The sequence below is a fragment of the Rhinopithecus bieti genome, unplaced genomic scaffold, assembly GCF_001698545.2.
Source record: "Rhinopithecus bieti isolate Rb0 unplaced genomic scaffold, ASM169854v2 scaffold_26532, whole genome shotgun sequence".
Classification (NCBI taxonomy): domain Eukaryota; kingdom Metazoa; phylum Chordata; class Mammalia; order Primates; family Cercopithecidae; genus Rhinopithecus; species Rhinopithecus bieti.
This window is the reverse complement of record NW_016812934.1, coordinates 2,936,755-2,956,229: the sequence shown is the minus strand read 5'-3', so window position 1 is coordinate 2,956,229 and position 19,475 is coordinate 2,936,755. Positions and strand designations below refer to the sequence as shown.

Sequence of the window (19,475 nt, the reverse complement as noted above, 5' to 3'; positions counted from 1 at the left end):
ACTCTGGAGGCTGAGGCAGGAGAATCGCTTGAGCCCAGGAGGCAAAGGTTGCAGTGAGCCGAGATCACACCACTGCACTCCAGCCTGGGCAAAAGAGTGAGACTCCATCTCAAAAAAAAAAAAAAAAAAAAAGATCTTGTGTCTTTGCCCAATTAAGCCAGGAACTCAGACTTTACAGTGGGCATATGTGTGCTCACCAATCTATGACCTACTTAATAGAGACATACTTCAACAGGCAGAAGGAGATGATAATTATCAGCGTTATAACTAGTACAGCTAACATGAACTAGAGGATGTAGTTTGGACCTGCAGCCAAATAGGTTTCCCACTACTTCGCCAACTAAATTAAACTTAACTATAGGACAGAAGGCCTCTTCTGCCTGGGTGGGCCTGTATATGGAAGTGAGACCTCTTAGGCTGCACTGCAGAGAATGAGCTTAGAGAAGGTTGAGCCACACATGCTCAGTTCCTCTTCTCAACTTCTCTAGTCAGATAAAGCATCCTTGCTTTGAGGAGGGATAAATGAGAGAGGGATAGAGGTAAAAAAAACAGAGGTAATTCTTCTATACTTTTTCCTCCTAGAGATTAAGTGGCTATTCCCTTCTTTCCCTAAAAACATGAGAAGTGGAGCATAGCATTTCTTACCTCCAAACTCTGTAAGAGCTTTGAATTTCTACTATTTTACTTCTGTATTTTAATATTCTAGTTCCTTCAGCCGGTGCTTTTGGCCTCTCTGTTGTGCTTGTACTTGTACTTGACTGCTATTGGATTCAAACTTTAATTAAGTAAAAATACACATGTAGTATAACTTTTAAAGATTTTCCATCCTCATTTGTATTACCTAATCCAGTGCTAAAATTAGTTTCCATTGACCGAGCTTGCATACACTGTAATGAGAGAAGAAAATCCAAAACATACTTGGTAACAACAAAAGACTGCCTGGTTTAAAACTTCCTGGAGTGGTATTATGAGTAATCAAGAATATATTTATTTTCAGCTTGACCAACATAGTGAAACCCTGTCTCTACTAAAAATACAAAATTAGCCAGGCATGGTGGTGCATGCCTGTAATCCCAGCTGCTTGGGAGGCTGAGGCAGGAGAATCACTTGAACCCGGGAGGAGGAGGTTGCAGTGAGCCGAGAGCGTGCCATTGCATTCCAGCCTGGGCAACAAGAGCAAAACTCTGTCTCAAAAAAAATAAAACAATTGTGTGTGTGTGTGTGTATATATATATATATTTATTTTAATGTAAAACACTTCTGAGTCTTTTCTTTAAATATTATTCTTGTCCAAAATAATTCTAAACTAAGCCTTGATAAATTGAAAAATAACAAATAGAAAAAAGTTAAGTCTGCTGGTTGTGGTGACTCACGCCTGTAATCCCAGCACTATGGGAGGCCAAGGTGGGCAGATCAGTTGAGGTCAGGAGTTAGAGACCAGCCTGGCCAACATGGTGAAACCCTGTTTCTGCTAAAAATATAACACAAAAAAAATTATCTGGGCATGGTGGTGGTTACCTGTAATCCCAGCTACTTGGGAGGCTGAGGCAGGAGAATTCTTGTTGCTTGAACCTGGGATGTACAGATTGTAGTAAACCAAGATTGCACCACTGCACTCCAGAGTAAGACTGTCTCAAAAGAGAAAAAAAAAAAAAAGTTAAGTCACGAAACTACATTGATGAAGTCTACCTCAAATTACTCTAATTATAAAATATACAATTCTTTCATCATTTCTTAATTTCTCATGGCAGCTGTTGCAAAATTTTACGTCAGTTGTAAACATCCAGCTATGTCTCTGCCCTTTATCTGGTCTTGAGCAGATCAGGAGCATCTAATATGAATTCCTTAAGATTTCCTCTTTAATATTTCAGAATCTCTGTTTCATTGTCCTTCCCATTTCTTGTTCCTGTTTCTAAGAAAGAAGGTCCCCTCCTCTCTTCCTAAACTAATCTTCTATCTAACTCGTTTATAGTACATTTTCCAATATCCTGTTCCATCCCTAATGTCTTATTCAGACAGCCTCTCTACGAGTCCCTTTCCTTTGTTTATAAAAACTCTCAGATTGCCTTATCTTAAAAACAAACTAAAACAACCAACCAACCAAACAAACATTTTACTCAGTTCTGCCAGCTGCCCAGCTTGCTAATGTATCTCTTCATTTCCCAACCATTTACTCTTTCATCATTTGCAGTCTGGCTCTTGCCATTTACTTCTTTGAAAACCTCTTTCATGAAAGTCAGTGATGGTTTCCACGTATAGTGGCTTTCTTTACCTTGACATTTATACAACATTTGAAACTGTACTCAATGTCCTCCTCCTTCTTGAAACTCCCTATTCTGTGACCATGGTAAGACTTAGGTATCTTCCTCTCCTACCCTTCACAGTCCTCTTCTCTGACCTTTTACTAGGTTCTTCTTTCTCTTGTCTCTTAACGTAGTGGTATCTTTAAGGTTTTGTTCAGATCTTTGATTAATCTGCGGTTTAGCAACTGGTGGTTTACCCAGTTGCTAAATTCCTAATGTACAAGTTTAGTCAAATTCCTCAGTTACAGAAGTCTATCAGAAAATGAAATATGGTTAGTCTGTGCATGAATTTAACTTACCTCCTAACAAGCCCCGTTTTTAATGTGCGTGAAAGAGATATTTAAAGTAGCACAAATAATTCTCAAAAGCGTATCTATTTACATGTAAGTAAATCAACTCTAGTAATACTGATAGTTAGAAACTATAGTGTTTATGGTAAAACCCAGCTACAAATGTGTTTTTATAAGAAAAGTAAGTTTGTATTACATAATTTCAGTATAGCTAATTTGTTTTGTTTTAAATACCAGGTTTCTTTCTCAGTCACATATGAAATGGATCATGGAGAAGCACATGTCCAGACAGATGTAAGTTTATTTTAACCTATTAAAATATATACAGTGTATTTTATAATTAAATAATTTCAGATGTGCAAGAAAGTTGCTAAAACAAATTTGCCAGATATTCTTTTCCCAGCCTCCCCTAATGTTAGCATACATAACCTTAGCACAATGATCATAATCTGGAAATTAATATTGATGTAGTCCTATTAACTCATCTACATACTATTTGAATTTCACTATTGAATTTTTTTCTGTTTTAGGACCCAATCTAGTGTCACATATTGCTTTTAGCTGTCATATCTCCTTAGTGTTTTACAATGTGTGACAGATTCTTAGTCTTTTGTGACCGTAATACTTTTGAAGAGTACTGGTCCCTTATTTTGGCCCTCAATTTGGGTTTGTCTGGTATTTTCCCATGATCAGATTGAGTTCATATAGTTTTGGCAAAGACCATCAAAGTGATGCTATAATAATAAATAAAAATAAGTATCTCATGGGGAAGATTCTTTGAAATTATGCAAACATCCTGCTTCTTATTCTTCTTATTCTCCTATTCTCCCTCCTGGGTTCAAGTGATTCTCTTGTCTCAGCCTTCTGAGTATCTGGGATTACAGGCTTGTGTCACCATGCCCAGCTAATTTTTTTATTTTTAGTAGAGATGGGGTTTCTCCATGTTGGTCATTCTGATCTCAAATTCCCAGCCTCAGGTGAGCCACCGCACTCAGCCGGCCCTCTAATTTTATTTTATTTTATTTTATTTTGTTTTAGATGGAGTCTCACTCTATTGCCCAGGCTGGAGTGCAGTGGTGTGATCTCGGCCCACTGCAACCTTCACCTTGCTGGTTTAAGCAATTCCCCTGCCTCAGCCTCCCTAGTATCTGGGATTACAGGTGCATGCCACCACACCAGGCTAATTTTTTTGTATTTTTAGTAGAGACGGGGTTTCACCATGTTGGCCAGACTGGTCTTGAACTCCTGACCTCAGGCAATCCACCCGCCTCAGCCTCCCAAAATGCTGGGATTACAGGCGTGAGCCACCGCGCCCAGCCCTCTAATTTTGTTGAATAGCATCCATTGATGATTCTTACCTGCAGAAAGTTTCACTGTGATATTTGCCTGATGGTGATTTTCTGTTTCCCTAATTACTTTTTTATTTATTATTTTGGAACTTTACTATAAGGAGAAACTCTCCCTTTGCTCACATTATTTATTCAATTATTTATTTTTAAATCAGTGTGAACTCGTATTTATTTTATTCTAGTAATTATGATATGTTATTATTTGTTTTCTTGTTCAAATTGTCCCACATTTGGGCATTACAAGTTCCTCCAACTTGACTCCTGTGTCCTTTCAACATGTCCCACCCCACCATTTTTTTGAGCACTTCCTTACTTTCTGTTCACAGTGTTTTTGAGCACCAATGAGAGAAATTACATAAATTCTCAATTGTTCTTTTGTTTTTTAGATTGCTTTGGGTGTATTGGGTGGGCTAGCTGTTTTAGCATCTCTTTTGAAGACAGCAGGATGGAAGAGGCGCATTGGGAGTCCCATGATTGATTTACAGGTATAATCTCAGGAGTTTTTAAATAATATTTTAATCTTTTGACTATTCTGGATCCTTTTCATAAGACACAGCTAGAGGATAAGTAACGAAGTTGCATTGAATTTTTCTGGGGTATGTAATTAGGATAAGTATTGCTGGGTCATATGGTATATGCGTACCTCATTTTCTTCCCACCATACTGTATGCCAGTCTATATTCCTACCAGCAGTGCTCTTCTTATTTCTGCACAAACTTGGCAACACTTGATATTTTTCCAACCTTTCCAATTTTTGCCAATCTCATGGCATATAGTAGTATGTCACTGTTGATTTCATTTTCATTTCTCTGTACTCTTCATATACATTTTAATCATTCAGGTTTTTCCTTCTGTGAACTGCCTGTTTATATCCCTTGCCTACTTCTCTATTATGTTTCCAGTTTTTCTTGTTTATGTGAAGGATTTTTTTTATTTTCTAAATAGTAACCCCTTTTTGGTTTCTGATGTTGAAATATATGAACAAATAAATATGTGACCCATCTGTCATTTTTATCCATGTGGTCCTTTGTTTAACAGAAACTTTCAGGTTTGTTTTGTTTTGTTTGTTTTATGAGACAGAGTCTCACTCTGTCACCCAGGCTGGAGTGCAGAGGCACGGTCTTGGTTCACTGCAACCTCCACCTCCCGGGTTCAAGTGATTCTCCTGCCTCAGTCTGCTGAGTAGCTGGGATTACAGGCATGCACCACCTTGCCTGGCTACTTTTTTTATTTTTAATAGAGACAGGGTTTCACCATGTTGGTCAGGCTGGTCTTGAACTCCTGGCCTCATGATCCGCCCACCTCAGCCTCCCAAAGTGCTGGGATTACAGGCATGAGCCACCATGCCTGGCCAGAAACTTTTAGTTTTGATATCATCATATCTGAATATTTTTTCAGTGCTTTTAGGATCTTGTTTAGGAAAACCTTCCCTATATCAAGATCACAAAGATAGTCTACATTTTATTCTATTAACTTTATACTTTCACTTCATATTTAACCTTTTATTTTTATCAAACATTTAAAAAATATTTACCATGTACCAGGCACTTTTAAAGCTTTATGTATGTAATTTTCTTAATCCTCACAGTAGCTCTTTGAAGTTAGGTTGTTATTATTATTTGCATTTTACACATGAGGAAATTGAGGCAAAGGTTAAATTTTCTACTCACTTGATTTTTACAACAACTCAGTAATAGATATTTCCATTTTGCTGATGAAGAACATGAGAAAGGTTACAGGGTAGCTTTAACCAAAGTATCTTTCTGATTCCAAAGCCAGTGAGCTAAGGAATCAGCAGGGGGACTTGATTTACTACTTGGGATAGTCCAGAAAGGCTTCCCAGAGAAGTGAACTTTAAGTGGGATTATCTCTTCATTCTACAATAGTCACTGAGGCTCTACTGTCTAAGTGTCTGGCACTCTGCCAGGAACTAGAGGCTGTGATAGTGAGCGAAGACAGACATAGTCTGTGCTCTCAGAAATCATCAGAGCTTACCAGAGAGAGGAAGAGAAGAATATTTGGGAAAACAATGCCCATTTTATTCCACAAAGTATTCGAGATGAAAGTATGGAGTGGTTAGTCATTGACTAATTAGATGACTGGAACTGGCAGATGAGGCTAAAAAGTTAATTTTGGCCCATATTGTGAAAGACCTTGTGGATCAGGAATTTATATTGCAATGAGGAGTTGTTCATTTTTAACAAGGGAAGTGACACAATCTAATTCACATTTTAGAAAACGAACTCTGGTGTTAGTGTGGAGGAGAGATTAAAGGGGACTAAGAGAAAATTAGGAAGCAGTTCAATTTTCTTAGATAGTGAAAGATGAGAAGAGTTGAAAAAAGAGGCTACCAGGAATGGCCAGAAAGGTAAGGAACCAAAAGGTAGCAAGGAGGAGGAAGCAGGTGGTCTTTATAGCCAGATCATATGTGGATATGTGAAACAAGGTGTTTCAGGCTTAAGAAATGTAGTGGATGATGTATAAAAGTGGTAGTATTACTAAAAGTGGTTTATACATTGAGTCTTAACCAGCTATAATTCTTGTTTTTTAATTGCAGACAGTTATGAAATTCTTGGTGTACTATGCTGGTGATCTGGCCAATGTTTTCTTTATCATCACAGTGGGAACAGGTCTTTACTGGCTTATTTTCTTCAAAGTGAGTGAGTTTCTGAATTTACCCCAACTGCCAGTATCAGAATAATTGAAAAATTTTCTTTATAAAGGAACTATTTTGTTTGGGAGAATTTTGATCAACAGTATTAAGAAAAGTGCCCAACTCTCCATTCCTTGAGTGTGCTGAGCTTATCAATTACATCACTATCTTCCTCTTTTATGCTTTCTTTGGTTTTAAATTGTGCTTAATAAAACCTTGTTCAATTGGAAGACTTACGTGGGAGGATCCTGTGAGTCCAGAATCGAGTCCTGCCCGGGCAGCATACTGAGACCCTCCTTTCCCCCCACAAAAATAAACAAAAAAAAACTTTGTGTGATTATATTTAATCAAGTAATTTTTATTATAGGCACAGAAGTCTGTCTCTGTTTTGCTACCAATGCCAGTTCAGGAAGAACGTTTTGTCACTTATGTTGGATGTGCCTTTGCTCTGAAGGTAAGTTTTAAAGGACAGGTTACCAAATTTAAAAGGCCTGCTAATAAACTAGTAAGTCTTTAAAATTAAAATGCTTTCAAAAATCTTTGGTGTGAAATTCACTTTGGTTTTGAAAGAAAGCATTAATTATTTTATGTGGTAAATTTACTTTTATTTGTAGTAGATGCTCAGTCTGAAAATCTGCCTTAAATATTTTTTTCAAAGAAGCCATAAATTTGTATGGCTTATTTGATAAAATGATATTTCAGTATATAACTTTCCTTAAAGTCTGATGATACATTCACAATGGGACAAAATGTCTTCAGGCATGAATTTTGTCTCCATTAATCAAGGATAGTGTTGAGATCTTAAAGCTGTTTTGTCTGTCTCTAGATTCCTTTGCTCCTTTCTTCCTATGACCCCCATCCTCAACTTAGTGTTCTCTATCAATGTAGGTGAAGCTCTTTATATGCCTCTTGGTAGTCCTTATCCCATTGTACTGTGAATATTAAGTGTCTCCTTTTTCCACTGACTGGGAGCTTCTCGAAGTAAAGTATCCCATACTCAGATTTTTATCCTTTATTTGGTCAATAATGCAACAACTAGAAAGAATGCCTCAGTTTAAACATATTGCTTCTATAAATGAGAAAGATGTGTTTCAACAACACATTATATAAAAATCAGAAATCTTAATAGTAGAAATAGAAAAAACAGAGCATTCAAAACTAGGAAAACAAACTATAGTTGAAAATATCTTTACTTATAAAGAAGTCAACTGATCTACAAAATGAGGTATGCTTCTAGAATCTTTGGGAAAGAGTCAATTATATAAGTCCCTATGTAAGGAGGAAAAATGTCGCCTCTTTTCGTATTCCTATTTTAAAGAAATAAATAAAAAGGAAAGGTAAATTAAAATGTATGTGAAAATTCTGTGAATTTGGTGATTCCAGGTTATCTGATGAGCTTCTAATGATCCCCTAGTGGTATTATAACTTCATGTGAATTCACTTATAAAAGTATATGTTCTTGTGATAACAGTATGTTTCTTAAAGAGTCAATATTGGTTTTATAAGTGGGCTTAATGCTGGTACTTTTTCAGGTGTTTTATTATATGTCATTCTCAGGCACTACAATTTTTGCATAAGCTCATATCCCAGATTACAATAGATGTATTCTTTATTGATTGGGAGCGACCTAAAGGAAAGGTTCTTAAAGCTGTTGAAGGTAAGTGAAATAAACATTTGTACCACAATTCTTTTGTTATCCTTGCAGAGCAAAGGAGGTAGAATTCTTTTACTCATTTTATTTTTCTGACCAGGTGAGGGTGGTATACGAAGTGCCACTGTTCCTGTAAGCATATGGAGAACATATTTTGTAGCAAATGAATGGAATGAAATTCAGACTGTGAGAAAAATTAATTCACTATTTCAAGTACTTACTGTCCTCTTCTTTTTGGAGGTACAAACTGTTTGATGTGATTATATGCAACTTACATGTACCTTACAAATATTAAACTAATTCCAACTAAGTTTTCATGACAGTGGAAGATTTCTCTAAAGGTTGAAATATTGTTGTGAAGCCATTAAAAAGGTGTGACTTTATGTTATTTATTTTACCACAATTTTTTTTTTAAGTTTACCATCTTAAGCATTTTTAAGTGTAGAGTTTAATAGTGTTAAGTCAGCCAGGCGCAGTGGCTCATGTCTCACTTTGGGAGGCCAAGGCAGGCGGATCACCTGAGGTCGGGAGTTTGAGACCACCCTGGCCAACATGGAGAAACCCTGTCTCTACCAAAAAATACAAAATTAGCCGGGCATGGTGGCACATGCCTATAATCCCAACTGCTCGGGAGGCTGAGGCAGGAGAAGCGCTTGAACCCGGGAGGCGGAGGTTGCAGTGAGCAGAGATCGCGCCATTGCATTCCAGCCTGGGCAAAAAGAGTGAAACTCCATCTCAAAAAAAAAGATGGTGTTAAGTACATTCGCATTGTCATGCAAAATCATCACCATTCATCTCTAGAACTCTTCATCTTGCAAAACTGAAACTCTATACCCCTTAAACAACCCTGTACCCATTCCCTGCTACACCTAACCCCTGGCAACCACCATTCTATAATACTTTCTGTCTCTGTGTGTTTTGACTGCTCTAGGTGTAAGGAGTGGCTTTAAAACCAATAGTTTGTATCAGAATCCCTTGGGGATCTTTTGTAAAATACCTATGCTCAGGCTCACCGTTAGAGACTATGTTTGATTTAGTAGCTTTGAGGTAACCCCAGGTATCTATGTTTTGAAAAAGCTCCCTACTCCCTGATCCATATTCTCCTCTGCATTAGAATCACTATTATAAGTTTGATATTTTTCAACTAATTTTATTGAAAACTTACTATGGACTATGTTCTGTGCTAAGAGCTGGGGCTAAAATGAACAAGATGCAACATATTTATTATACATTTGCAGTTATTTCATGGATTTAGTTGAAATTCTTAAAGAAAGTATTCAGTACTAAGTATAAGACTGAACATGGAAACCGTTTATATGGGAATAGGTTTTCTCAGGAATAATCTGCTTAATTAAGATTGAATATAAATCATGAACTCTTAGGTCTGTCTGTCTTCCCTCTTTTTTCTTCTTTCTTTCCATTCTCTTTCCCCTTTCCCTTCCTTTACTTTTGTAAAACTAGTAGAAGACTGTTTGTATGCTTAGAGCTTTTATTTATTTTTTTTTTTTTTGAGACGGAGTCTTGCTCTGTCACCCAGGCTGGAGTGCTGTGGCTGGATCTCAGCTCACTGCAAGCTCCGCCTCCCGGGTTCACGCCATTCTCCTGTCTCAGCCTCCTGGGTAGCTGGGACTACAGGCGCCACCACGTCGCCCGGCTAGTTTTTTGTAGTTTTAGTAGAGACGGGGTTTCACCGTGTTAGCCAGGATGGTCTCGATCTCCTGACCTCGTGATCCGCCCGTCTCGGCCTCCCAAAGTGCTGGAATTACAGGCTTGAGCCACCGCGCCCGGCTTAGAGCTTTTAAATAATATGAGCAATACTTCCAAAATTCACTTGAAGTAGTATTTTGGTTTTTCTTAAATAAACAGATAAAATTTACATATGTTTATAGTTTACAATACAGTGTTTTGATATATGTATTCATTGTGGAATGGCTAAATCAGGCTAGTTTATCTGTTACCTCACATACTTCTTTTCTTTTTGAAGGGGTGTGTGTGTGTGTGTGTGTGTGTGTGTGTGTGTGTGTGTTTAGGAGTTTCCTCAGCTTTAAAAGATGTTACGTGAAAAAGTTTTGTAGTCAAGTAAGTTTAGAAAATATTGGATTCAGTATAATCATGTAGCATCTTTTACTGTAAAACTTCTCAGAGCCTTTATTCTACAAGGGTGGGAAGCATGGAGGTGAGTGTAATGGATGGACCAAATGTATTTAAACATAGATTACTTTTTCAAAGAACTTATGCCCTTTAGAAGACATTTTGTAATATACTGTTTTAAAGTATAAAAATGTTTAGTACAGTGCCTGGCACATGTCAAATACTCATGAAATACTAGTTGTTGGTTTCACTCATTGGTAGTTTACTAATGAAAGTTTTATCCTTTTAATTAAATTTGTAGTCTTGTCAGTGTGTATGACAATAAGGTTATATTTGACCCTTAGTCATATTGAGAAGAATGCCAAATGAACTAACTAAATATTGTGTAATAAATACTTTGTAGTTAAGATACTGGATAATAATTATTTTTATCTAGATTTTCTACTATTTATACAAACTTGGATATTTTAGTTTTTCAAGGTGAGTAGGGAGAGGTTTTCTATTTTCAGTCTAGAGTAGTTTTCTTTATCCAGGTCTGTTTAAATTATTACTTTTCCTTTTTACTCCAGGTTGTGGGATTCAAGAACTTGGCATTAATGGACTCATCTTCTAGTCTTTCTAGAAGTCCATCTAGCTATGTAGCTCCTTATAGCCGCATTTTGAGATATGCAGTGTCTGCTGCTCTTTGGCTAGCCATTGGAATTATACAGGTAAGGAATTATACAGGTAATAGTACTTCTAAGTAGCATTGCTTCTTCATAACTCTGCCTACTTACTGATTATCATCAAACATTGACCACATCCTTCTTTCTGTAGCAGAAAGAAGGTGACAAGAGCAATAAGCTAATAGTCAGTTCTTTTTTTCTTTTTTGAAACAGCCTTCGCTCTGTCACCCAGGCTGGAGTGCAGTGGCATGATCTTGGTTCATTGCAGCCCCTGCCTCCCAGGTTCAAGCAATTCTCCCACCACAACCTCCTGAGTAGCTGGGACTGTAGGCGCCCACCACTACGTCCAGCTAATTTTTTTGTATTTTTAGTAGAGATGGGGTTTCACCATGTTGGCTAGGCTTGTCTTGAACTCCTGACTTAGGTGACCCTCCTCCCCTCCCAAAGTGCTGGGATTACAGGTGTGAGCCATTGCACCCAGCCAGTAGTCAATTCTTACATTGTGTTAGTCACTGTACTAGTTAACTACTGTTGATCCATCACTTCTTGGCTTTTAGGCTAAGATCAAGTGTAATTACTGTTGATCTTTGAACAACATGGGGTTAAACTATTTGAACTCATTGAGAGTAGAAAATATAGTGTTCACAGAATGCAAATTCTGCATCTGTAGAGGGCCAGCTTTCTGTGTAGATGGGTTCCAGCAGGACTGAATGTGGGACTTGAATATGGGTGGATTTTGGTATACTTGGGGGTTCTGGACTCAATCCCAACATACTAAAGGACAATTGTAATTGCTTTATACCTAATAATGCCTCAATCTTTATAATAGCCCACAGAGATAAGCTCTGTTATTATCCTCATTTTATAGATGAGGAAACTGAGACACAGGAAGGCTAAAAAAATTGCCTGAAGTCATGTGACTAGTAACTGACAGAACTGGAATTTGAACTCAGACAGCCTGATTTCAGAGTTCACGTTCTTGTCGATAGTGGGGCTCTGAAGGGCCTTTGAGAGTCTGCAGCTTTATAGTCATAGGACAGACTCCTTGTTTAGTTTATATGTAAATACAGGGACAGATAAACTACCCTAAATATGTTGTTTTCTTTTGAAACATAACTTATTGTTTACATTTATTTATATATCATGAAACCTTACTCAAATTGCTCGTACCCCTTGTGGAGTTTTTATTGAAATATTTATTAAAATGACCAAAAGTAAAATAAGTCTTTTAGCCTCAGGTCCCATGGATCTAGTAGAGGCTATAAAGAAAAAAAAAAAAAGGAAAGAAAAAAAAGAAAAGAAAAGCAGCAGCAAGCATCTAACTTTCAGGTACTCATAAACAGAGAGAGTCCTTCTGTTTAAAATTTCCTTAACTTTTATAATCAGCACATGAAGATAGGACCTCTAGAGAGACCACTTTTAACTTCCTATAGCTGGCTAATAGCTATCTACCTAGAATAGCCTACTTTTAAGGATCTTTTGAGATTTTTGTTTGTTTGGTTTTTGTTTTTAGAGACAGTCTTCCCCTGTCTCCCAGTCTGGAGTGCAATGATGCAATCATAGTTCACTGCAGAATCAACCTCCCAGGCTCAACCAGTCCTCCTGCCTCAGTCTCCTCAGTAGCTGGGACTATAGACACATGCCACCACACCCAGCGATTTTCTTTTTTTTTTTTGAGACAGAGTTTCACTCTTGTCGCCCAGGTTGGAGTGCAGTGGCGTGATCTCGGCTAATTGTAACCTTCGCCTCCCAGGTTCAAGCAATTCTCCTGCCTCAGCTTCCCAAGAAGCTGGGATTACAGGGGCCTGCCACCATGCCCAGCTAATTTTTGTGTTTTTAGTAGAGATGGGGTTTCACCATGTTGGCCAGGCTGGTCATAAACTCCTGAGCTCAAGCTATCCTCCCATCTCAGCCTCCCAAAGTGCCAGGATTACAGGTATGAGCCAGACTGAAATATTTTTAAGAGAGCATATTCTTAGAGAATTAGGTCCAGGTGGTGGTATTCAGTAATCTGTGTATTAACTTTTAAATATATATTTATTTTAATTGATGAGACTTACTCAAAGTTGAAACTACAGGGATAGAGTTAGTAAAGGACAACTGACAACCAGAAAAAGAAAACAAACATATTAGAATTGGAAACAAGATAGAATCAAAAGAGTATGGAGTTTGATGTTTACCATCAATGTAATAGTAAGGAAATATTTTGTACAATATACCAATATATTTTGTGAGTATATCAGATTCATCTGGATGTAGAGAGTCTAAAGCAGTATCATCTGAAACTTTTCATATTTGGTTGAATATAACACAATCAAAAACAAAATAAGAGTGGCTGAAATCAAAGAGAACCTTATCTTTCCCATGAAAAAGATAAGCAGAGGTCCAAAGTACAGGGCTGGAGTGGAATGGTGGCTTAGTGCTACTGTCAGGACCCAGAAGCCTGTCCTTCTGCCCAGCCACAAGGGACTTCCATCTCCACAGTCCCTTCATGGTCCATAATGGCCAATGAAGTTACAGGAGGGAATTGAAGTAGGTAAGCTCACCTTTTCTTTCACAGCCTTTTCAGAAGTGCCTTTCAACATCTTCTTGGCTAGAACTTAATAGCATGGCCACACCTAACTGCACTAACTTTCAGCTGGGCAGCAGTATATCCTGCTCAAGGAAGGGATCTGTTACTAAGGAGAAAGGGTTGTTGGGACAGCACCTAGCAATCTCAGACACCACCATCTAACTTCATTCTTTGCATCTCACTTTGCTGTCAGCTGGATAGTAAACCTTTTCTCTCTATGGTAATACTCTAAAATGATCGGTGTTTATATATTTGTCAAGAATCTTTGAGAGTTCCTTTAACAACCTGTTACAGTTTTGTAAATTTGTCTAAACTCTTCTTGATTCTAATAATGTCAGGCTTTATTGTTCACTCCTTCTATTTCCTTAAACCCAGCCTCTTCAGCTTTTAAGTGGTGTCTTTTAATTTTTAAACCTTGAATATTGCTGTTTTTGACATCCTTTAAAGAGGTTTACAATATGTATATAGAGTATGTAGGAAAACATTTTCAGCAGTCAGCTACTGTAGATTCACTCTATTCATTCACATATTTGAGTGCATTTTGTGTACTGGATGCTGTGCTGAGCTTATGGATATGCTGTTACAGGAACAAATGACAGATTGTGCCAAGTGCTGTGAAGAGATGCAGCAGGGACATGAGATAGAGAGTAAAAGAAGGGAGGGGAGTGGAGGGTAGGAATGGGGACAGTGGGGACAGCTTTAAATGGAGGAGTCAGGAAATTTTACCTTTTGTGAAACATGTCTAAAAGATGTACCAGGTAAAATTTTATTTATAAAATTTCTGTTTCTACTATTAAATCTAAGAAAACACTGGAAACCATTCCATATGAATTTTTAATACTTTATAGTCAGAATACTAGATATATGCTTTTTATGTGCTGTTCTGGCAGAGAAAATTAATTTGAAAAGTAGAGAATTTTCTCATGTCTTGGAATTTAGATGAGCAAAATGACAAAACCAAACATAAATCTGACCATCGATGCATTGATTTGTCCCTACATTTTAAAAGACTTTTTCTTTCTTCCCCACATGTTTGTCATAGCTTGTTTAATGGACACAAGAAAGTTTTCAGAACTCAAAAATAGGTTCCCTCAATGACTCAACACAATTTCAAAATCCTCCTCCCTTCGACAGAAGACTCAGAAATGATAAGTAGGACTTCTATCACATAGGAACTGTTAAAAGACCACTGTTGCTTTTGGTGGAACTTTTTTTTTTTCTTAAGATACTGCTAACAGAAAATTAAAATCCTAAAAGCTAAGTAATAAACATAAACTTGGGCTTAATGTTTCAGATCGTGTCTTTCGCTGTCTTTTATGAGAGATTTATAGAAGATAAAAATTCGACAGTTTGTTGATTTATGTCATGAGTAATGTTAAGTACTTTCTGACTTCATCTTCGGCAACTGTTACTTTCCCTTTTTAAAGTCATGAGGTTTGTTAAGAGAGGCTTTAAAAGTAGATTGGTATGATGGAATTTATTGGTCCAATTTATCACTGGTTGGTTAATTCCAGAGATTATTATAATTTTATATTATATAATTTTAATATTTAAATAATATTACAAGTATATTTAACTGCCTTAGTTTTCATCTTTTTTTGTTTGTTTGTTTGTTTTTGGAAACGGTCTTGCTCTGTCACCCAGGCTGGAGTGCAGTGGCACCATCTTGGCTCACTGCAACCTCTGGCTCCCGGGTTCAAGCAATTCTCACACCTCAATCTCCTGAGTAGCTGAAATTACAGGTGCACACCACTCTGCTGGACTAATTTTTTTTTTTTTTTTTTTGTATTTTTGGTACAGATGGGGTTTCACCATGTTGGCCAGGCTGGTCTTGAACTCCACCTGCCTCCAGCCTCCCCAAGTGCCGGGATTACAGGTGTGAGCCACTGTGCCCAGCCTGTTTTTTTTATCTTTATTTACAGTTTCTTAATTATGAATTTCTTATGCTGCCAAGTAGTTCATTAATTCCAGCACCCCTGAAAATTGTTTGTATATCAACGCTGTTTCTTCTTTTCCTTTTTTTTTTTCTTTTTTTTCGAGAAAAGGTCTCGCACTGTAACCCAGGCTGGAGTACAGTGGTGCAGTCGTAGCTCACTGCAACCTTGACCTCCTGAGTTAAAGCAATCCTCCCACCTCAGCTTCCCAAGTAGCTGGGACCACAGGTGTGCACCACCACCAACTCAACTTTTTTTTTTTTTTGTAGAGAAAGAGTTTCCCTATGTTGCACAGACTTATTTCTCCCTTTCTTGGAAAATATCTTCAATCTCTTTTTCAAACACTTTTAAAAAAAACCTTATTATCCTTGTTTACTGTATTATCCTCTTTATATATTTCCCAATAATACAATCTTCATTATTTTGGGAAAAGAAAGCAATTTTAAGGAAAATTTAATTTTTTATTGTTTTGCAGAAGAGTTGCTAATTGCTTCTTTTATTCTCTTTTATAGATATCAGTGTTTCTGTTATCCCACAAATGTTTTGGATATTACATTCATGGTAGATCAGTACATGGGCATGCAGATACTAATATGGAAGAAATGAATGTGAACCTTAAAAGAGAAGCGGTATGAAAATGTTTTACATCTTTTTGTTTTTAAGTTGAGAAATGGATTCTTATAAATCTTGGATTTGTTTTTTTGAAAAAAGTCTTTATTGATAACTTTTTTTTTTTTTGAGATGGAGTCTCGCTGTGTCACCCAGGCTGGAGTGCAGTGGCGCAGTCTTGGCTCACTGCAGCCTCTGCCTCCTGGATTCAAGTGATCCTCCCGTCTCAGCTTCCTGAGCAGCTGGGACTACAGGCATCTGCCACTACACCTGGCTAATTTTGTATTTTTAGTAGAGACGAGGTTTCACCATGTTGGCCAGGCTGGTCTTGAATCCTGACCTCAGGTGATCCACCCACCTTGGCCTCCTAAAGTGCTTGGATTACAGGCGTGAGTCACCGCACCTGGCCTATTGATCACTTTGAAAGTTGCTAGGGACTGCCGGGCATGGTGGCTCACGCCTGTAATCCCAGCACTTTGGGAGGCCAAGGCGGGTGGGTCATGAGGTCAGGAGATCGAGACCATCTTGGCTAACACAGTGAAATCCTGTCTCTACCAAAAATACAAAAAAGTTAGCTGGGCATGGTGCCGGCGCCTGTATTCCTAGCTACTCACGAGGCTGAGGCAGAATGGCGTGAACCCGGGAGGCGGAACTTGCAGTGAGCCGAGATCGCACCACCGCACTCCAGCTTGGGCGACAGAGCGAGACTCTGTCTCAGAAAAAAAAAAAAAAAAATTGCTAGGAACCAGCTCACCCTGAACATCCACAAAGGCAAAGAATCTGATTTTATCTTGTAGTTCCTATATGAACTGTATTTCACAGTAACCAAATAATTCATGAGGGAAAGTTCCTCTTTATAGAAGAAAGTAGAAGGAATTCTAAGTTAGAAAACTTACCATTTTGCAGCGACTAATGGATTGATGAATGTAATCTGCCATCATCAGTGGATGCTAAACAATTAAGTGATTGTTGACAGGGAACTTTATAATGAGGGATCAGGTTGACGTAATTTAGACGCCCTGTAAATAAAATAAGGATAACTGACCTATACACTTCTTGCCATGATGTAGTAGGAAGTATATAACACCAATTAAGTATTTTGCCTAAAAAACTGAACCTGAGTATAATCAACCCTCTAGCCTAATCACCAGTTTACAGGAAATACAGGCGATAAAGTGACAAATTAAATAGTGCCGTAGAAGGTAATTAGCCAGGTCCGGGTATAGGCTGCCTCACAGGATAAATTACTCAGTGTCTCCAGACAAATCAATGGCATGAAAAGAAAAGGAAGGACGATGGTGCCAGTGTACGAACATTATAAGAAAGGTTTGAAAACAAACCAATCTGATATAATGTGTGGACTTTATTTGGATCCTGATTCAGACAAACCAACTATTTAGAAAATCTGAGAGACTTTTAGTGGACTAAATGTTAAGGAATAACTAATTTTGTTAGGTATGAAAATGGCATGGTAGTTATTTATTTTAAAGTCCTTGTTAGAAATGCATACAAAGCATTTACAGATGAAATGACGTGGTCTGGGTTTTACTTCAAAATACTCTAAGAAAAAAGAAAATTTGGGAGGATAGATGAAACAAAATTGATAAGATATTAGTAATTGCTGAAGCTAGGTAATGAGTGGTTTACTGTTCTCTCTACTATGTACATTTGGAAAACTTCCATAATAAAATTTTTTAGAGAATAGGATGTGCTTAAGCGGAAAACCAAGAGGATTTCGTGATTAAGGGCCATACCTGTGACTTGTAAGAATTTGATACGTGATAATGGCATTTCAGAGAAGAATTTATTTAATACATTGAACTGGATCACTTGATTAAACATTAGAAATTACCTTATGATTAAAAGTTAAATGTAAAACATGAAGCCATAAGAACCTAGAAAAGAATATTTCAGACTGGAGGATGATATTCTAAGGATAAAGAATAGAAAGCATCAAAAAAATATTAATTGGTGTTACTTTATTAACACAGTACATTTACATATCAAGCAATCATAAATAAAAGGTAAATTAGAGTAAAATACTTATAATACATATGACAAAGATATTGATAACAATATTGAAAGTTATGCAAATCACTAAGAAAACACTAAATTAAAATCTCAATGGAAAATGACCAATAGACACTAATAAACCTCTAAAAGATTTTAACTCATAATCAGAGAGCTGAATATAAAATAATGATTTTCCCCTCTTCAAATTAGCAAAATTTTTTTAGAAAAGCTAATACTTAATAGCATCAAGGACACAGTGAAATGGGCAACCACAAAGCTACCGGTGGCAGGCTGAATTTATGCAGACCTTCTTGAAAGTGTTTGGGCAACCTATATACCAAGAGCTTTTAAGGTTCATGATCTTTAATTCACTGATTTTATGAATGTTAACTCAAGGAAAATTAGCAATATGAACAGCTACTTAAATTCAGGATCTTTATCACAGGAGTTATTTATAAGGGAAAAGTATGTAAAATTAGAGAATATTAAATAAATTGGCTTACCTTTATGGTGAAATCTTAAGTAGATGGTAAAATCATGTTTTAAAGAATATTTAATGACATGGGGAATTGCTCAGGCTATAACGTTAAGTGAAAAGAAGTCATTGTGATCCCAATTTTGTGCTATTTATATGTACATCCCTTAGAAAAAAGACTGGAAATGAAATTCCTTAATATATCTATATTTCTGGGTGTTGAGACTAGGTAATTTTTTTTCTTTTCCTTTTGTATTTCTCTTTATTTTGTAAATTTTCTGCAATGGCATGAATGTTTTAATCAAGAAAAAAAATTTTAAATAAAGAAGTTCACTATATGTATTCTCCCTTTAACTGTATAGAAAGACAAAGAAGGAAAATATTAACCTCTGGAGTAGGTAGACAGGCTTTATGTAGGCCAGAGAACTTGAGTCGAGCCTTGACGCATCAATCAAATCAAAATTTTTTACATATTTGTGGTTGTCAGGATCCAAGTTGTATAAGGGAAACCCAAAATTGATATGGATATCTGGTTCATAACATTAACTGTTTGGTCACGTATCACTATGTTTTATTGGAATTAATTAAGGAAGCATCTCAAAATGTTTAGAAAACAAAAAAGATCATTTGCAATTATAAAACTAGTTAACTCCAAAGCAAGACCTTTCAGCATACATTAAAAGAGCAATAATCTTCCTTATAAGGGAAGCTAAGAATATCAATATACAATAAACATATATATAGTCTTTATATCATCTCCTTTGCTCTACTTAAATATATATACTCTACCTAAAATATATATATGCTCTACCTAAATATATAAATGTATATGTGATAAATATATAAATAGATATATTTATATATTATAGA

General features: G+C 36.8%; 1 protein-coding gene across 1 annotated transcript in view; it reads left to right on the top strand.

Moving 5' to 3' along the window:
• Positions 1–19,475, top strand: part of TMEM67 (transmembrane protein 67) — a 67,882-nt gene that overhangs the window by 36,112 nt on the left and 12,295 nt on the right. The window contains 11 exon segments of the mRNA XM_017847336.1: positions 2,831–2,887; positions 4,329–4,427; positions 6,500–6,598; positions 6,963–7,049; positions 8,153–8,252; positions 8,347–8,486; positions 10,907–11,047; positions 14,869–14,910; positions 14,912–14,937; positions 14,939–14,948; positions 16,021–16,137. Of these exon segments, the coding sequence (XP_017702825.1) occupies positions 2,831–2,887; positions 4,329–4,427; positions 6,500–6,598; positions 6,963–7,049; positions 8,153–8,252; positions 8,347–8,486; positions 10,907–11,047; positions 14,869–14,910; positions 14,912–14,937; positions 14,939–14,948; positions 16,021–16,137 (918 nt within the window).